This window comes from Taudactylus pleione, unplaced genomic scaffold, assembly GCF_031769625.1.
Source record: "Taudactylus pleione unplaced genomic scaffold, aTauple2 ptg002694l, whole genome shotgun sequence".
NCBI classification, from domain to species: domain Eukaryota; kingdom Metazoa; phylum Chordata; class Amphibia; order Anura; family Myobatrachidae; genus Taudactylus; species Taudactylus pleione.
In genome coordinates, this window is record NW_028287070.1 from 152,459 (window position 1) to 156,859 (window position 4,401).

Sequence of the window (4,401 nt, forward strand, 5' to 3'; positions counted from 1 at the left end):
CGGAGGGGGATATCATTGCCAACAATTATTATTGAAAGATAACAGCAGTGACTACTCCCTCATAGGACTCTAATTCATTTACCCATCCATGCTGAATCCCTCAATTACACTGAAGGACAGTGTTATGAATTGAGCTGTTGGAAAACCTGGGAGTGCTTCATAAAATAACAAGAGGTAATAACTATTGAATATCTCCTGGAACATATAAGAAACAGACCACTATATATAACAATTATCCTGATGAAAATGAGTAACGTGTGCAATTAATAGCAATAGACAGATTTTTGCATTAAGATGTTAATGATTAATTCCCACAGTTCCTCTTAACACATAAAACATTAGATTATCCATCATTTCAAGTTCTCAGCCAAAATGATGTCCGGTAAGCCTCATCCTCTCTCTCATGTAGTAGTAGATTGTAGTAGAGGACCATTAGCCGGTGCTACTAATGGCTGAACAGGCAAAGTACTGTGTGATCTCTGGATCCGTTCCCTAGAACAACAAACAGTGGAATTAGAAAATATAATGGCCGTCAGAATGAGAATTCAAGTCCATCTTCTTGTAGGGCACAACTTACATGTTAAGAGGATGTATAAACAATACACTACTGAGGGGGACATTTCTGAGACTGATGCACAGATAACAGAACACAAAAGTTGCTGTAACTCAGCAACCAATCAGTTTTTCTAGTACAGTTTGAATAAATTAAAGGCAGCATCTAGAGCTCTTTAGCCTCAGTGAGCCCACTGGTTGCTAATCACATGTTAGTATATATTATACTAAGGATGTGGTTCCCAAACTGGGTTCTGTGGTACCTGGGGTGCAAATAAATTACTTGGGCCACCATATTTGTAGGCTGGGCCATGTGCTACCTGTTAGCCTTAGAACGTCAGAGTGCAGCCAATTACACAGGCTGCACTACTTGTGTGTGGCTGTGCTGTACAGCCCCATCTGTCTTCTCATTTCTCCTCCCTCCTTCTCTGTGCAGCAAAGTGAGAAGAGGTTAATGAGCACCAAATATTTGCTGCCAATACAACAAGGGTGAATGAGCGCTCTGCACAGATTCCTGTCCTGATGGGAGAATTCATTGTTGTCTCTTCTTCACCAGTCCAGCCCTGACTTTGGTCCACCCACCCAAGTTTGTCACATCCTCTGTGTGCATCTCTGCTCCCTCTCTGTGTCCCTATCTGTCCCTCTCTATCTCCAAAATGTAATATGTACCTGTTTCTCTGTCAATCCTTTGTGGGTATATCTCCCATTGTCCCTCATCCCAGCTATTCCCCCTATGTTTTTTTGGGGGGAGATTCATTTAAGTATGAAGTTCCAACTGTGCACACAGCAGGTTATTACTGATGAAAAGTCTAGCTTACTCTTGCTTGCACCTCTATGGGGTGCAAGAAAAAACGTGTTAGGAATTCCCGTCATAGGACCCACATTGTATTAGTGCACAAGGTTCCAACAGAACCTCGAAGCTAATGGAGGAGTCTATTTACTAAGCTTTAGATGGAGATAAAGTGGACAAAGCTAAAGTACCAATCAACCAGCTCCTAGCTGTCATTTTTCAAACACAGCAGTTAGGAGCTGATTGGAATGCACTTGATCTTAGTAAATAGCTCCCCCCTGGCCTAGGGATGCTGTGAAAAAAATGCTGAGGACCTAAGGGGACCATGTACCAAACAAAGTTTGGGAACCACTGTACTAGGGTATGTTAACCATTGAATGCAAAAGAACCAAATTGTAACTCACTTGAAAGCTTTTTCTTTTTCCCGATCAGAGAAAGAGCGTGCGGTTTTTGAGAGAAATGCAGATCGGTAAGTTTTGCCACTTGTGGGTTTGTTGATATCGTATCGACCAACGCCGACTGGGTTCTGCAATGTGACAAGTACAGTAGATTAACTGAATGTGAGAAACAAGGGGACTGGATAATCCGGAGGTTCTAATACTCTGTCTAAGACATAAGCTTTCAATTTGAAGACAGTACTAATTCAGGGTCCATATTCATAAACGTGGCGAACAGAAGGAAAATGCTAAAAGTATTTGAAACTATTTTTATACTATAAAGCAAAAAAATAAAAAGCTTGCTGTAAATGTGAGTGCGAAATACCCATAGATCTCAGGGAGTTACTGTGTAAGTTTGTGCAGAGCAACCCAAAATCTTAGGAAGAGCTAACTTAGGCCGAGTCAGCACCAGTAATGCAGAAATAAAAAGAACATCTATATTCTATGCACAATAAACTTACATTACTTCCAAAGAGGACTCTGCATGACTTTCTGTCAAATCGCTTAGCAGAGGTCAGGAAGGGAACCGAGGACTGCCTCACAGAAGCGAACACTGATTTTACATCATAGGAACCAGGACCTGGGGAATGCTATCATGAAAAACAATAGATCAAGATGCAGTGACACACAGTATATTAGTATAACACAGGCATAACAGGCCGCACAGACACTTCCTGTAAGAACTCTTGCTGCGCGTACATAAACATTGCAGATGTTATTGCCTAGGTGTCATTAGTATTGATACTGGAAGCTAGTCACTAGGAGGACTGTCACAGATCACCCCACTAACCATGTGCACTTTATTGCTCCCTCTAGGGACTGATTCTGAGCCAGACAAAGTGGCGTACGTGTTTGCGCTCTTCTGTCACAGTCTCACCTGTGACTTTATGCTAATTCTACAATAAGCACTTGGTGTACAGCCGTGCGCAGGAATGTGCAAGGACTGAGACAGCCACTTTGTGCATCTGTAGGTGCTACATTACTGCTTGGTGCGTCACTGCTAGGTGCAGATTCTCCGTCAGAGTGTGGCCTCCAATGCACGCAATTAAGCATCTGATTCCAAAACCCCTCCTGCGACACACCCGCAAAACTCCCATAACACACCCATAAGATGCATCTTCCTGTGTCAGAAGAGCCACCTCCCAGTTACCGTTCAGGAATGCCCAATACATTTCTGATTCCATGCAAAGGTATCATTGGGTCCTGCGACTTTGTACCCACATACTGTGGGACGCTCAAGCTGAAATTTAAACGCATGCAAAGTTGAAAAAACATTGACCAATGCGAGAATATCGGCATTGGAACATACTCATAATAGGGCTCAATGGGTACATTTACTCAAGTGAGTTTTTAGAAGTGGAGATGTTGCCCATAGCAACCAATCGGATTCTAACTATTAGATTCTAGTTAAATGTTAAGTAGAATCTGATTGGTTGCTATGGGCAACATATCCACCTCTAAAAATTCTCACTTTATTAAATATATCCCCTAGTGTCTTCATTTACCTTTATGTAGCATATGTGGTGTAGCACTTGCATGAAAGTACGTGATCACCAGCCAGCATCAGTGGGCTACTATAATTATATATGAGACGCAAGAGTGGGATGGCCAAGTATAAGCTTCCCCAATATATCATTTCTGCACGATTCATGCTGCCCAATAGACACCAGCACAGCAGTTCCAATGCCTTATTTAGCCCCTCAGTTCCTTCCATCTTTAACATACTGTATGTGCAGTCCTTTTAAATAACCAGCTCTGGAAAGCTGTGTTCTATATGTACAGTACATACATTTTGTATTAAGGAATGTATCAAATTCAGGATTCTGTTGGAGACTTGGATGGACCTTAACAGCAACTCAAACATTTGGGATTCATTTAGATCCATGGGATTCAGCCAACTAAACCCAAATTCTGAGCTTACAGGAATGTTAGTGCACAAAACACTTGTTACAGCCAGGAGTCAAAATACTATTTTATCATGCTAAGTCTTAATATGCAATTAAGTAATGGAAACATATTATATGGCCCATCCATAGTTGTGTACATTTGCATAAAGGGTGCATTTGTATACATTCACACCCATCCAAGTTTCCATGGTAATACAGGCTAGATTTTGAAGCAGACATCCTGCAAATGGTTTGTACTGGATAATCAAATCCTGAATACTGACAAGTGGCCGGGGACAGTGGGCAAGCGAGCTGTAGAATATCCTGTCCGTTGGAGTTTTTGGAAAGCGATGAATTGTTCCAAACTTGCCATGTTTCTTTTTTTGATCATTTTCAAGATCTTCAATGAATGACTTTGCATCAAAGTATCCTAGCTCTGTCTGATAACATTCCTAGGGATATAATGAAACAGACATAAATACACACACAGAATAACCACCATATTCTGGCCACTTGTTTTTGCCTTTTTGGGAGAATGTAGGTGGGTTGAGTCTAGCACGTGATGTTCTGAAGCTATATCATGTGCACTGTGAATATATTTCATACACTTCTATTAGCACATTCAGTCATATTTTTAACCTCCATCTGTATTGAATCAGGAATACTAGAAGCAGAATTTAGGGTTGGCCATCGACCATTGATGATTGGCAACCATCAATGGTCTGATGTCGATCAT

General features: G+C 41.3%; 1 protein-coding gene across 2 annotated transcripts; it reads right to left on the reverse strand.

Moving 5' to 3' along the window:
- Window positions 1–248: 248 nt before the first annotated feature.
- Window positions 249–4,090, reverse strand: LOC148431200 (ciliary microtubule-associated protein 2-like). Of its 2 annotated transcripts, none has more exons than XM_088466228.1 (4): window positions 4,036–4,090; window positions 2,241–2,369; window positions 1,747–1,868; window positions 249–492 (listed from the first exon to the last, which is right to left on the reverse strand). In XM_088466228.1, exons 1-4 carry the CDS (start codon window positions 4,084–4,086, stop codon window positions 402–404), a joined length of 393 nt encoding a protein of 130 aa, XP_088322354.1. In that variant the 5' UTR covers window positions 4,087–4,090; the 3' UTR covers window positions 249–401. The 2 variants fall into 2 exon arrangements, 1 of the variants encoding a protein (XP_088322354.1); XR_015877242.1 differs by having other exon boundaries at window positions 250–492; window positions 3,950–4,037.
- Window positions 4,091–4,401: the final 311 nt, after the last annotated feature.

Excerpts from the sequence above, each read along its gene's own strand:
- LOC148431200 (XM_088466228.1), bottom strand. The coding sequence starts at position 4,086 with ATGCAAAGTCATTCATTGAAGATCTTGAAAATGATCAAAAAAAGAAAC. Across the intron at positions 1,869-2,240 it reads GAGTCCTCTTTGGAAGTAAT|AACCCAGTCGGCGTTGGTCG; the intron begins GTAAGTTTATTG and ends GTCACATTGCAG. Across the intron at positions 493-1,746 it reads GAAAAAGAAAAAGCTTTCAA|GGAACGGATCCAGAGATCAC; the intron begins GTGAGTTACAAT and ends TTGTTGTTCTAG.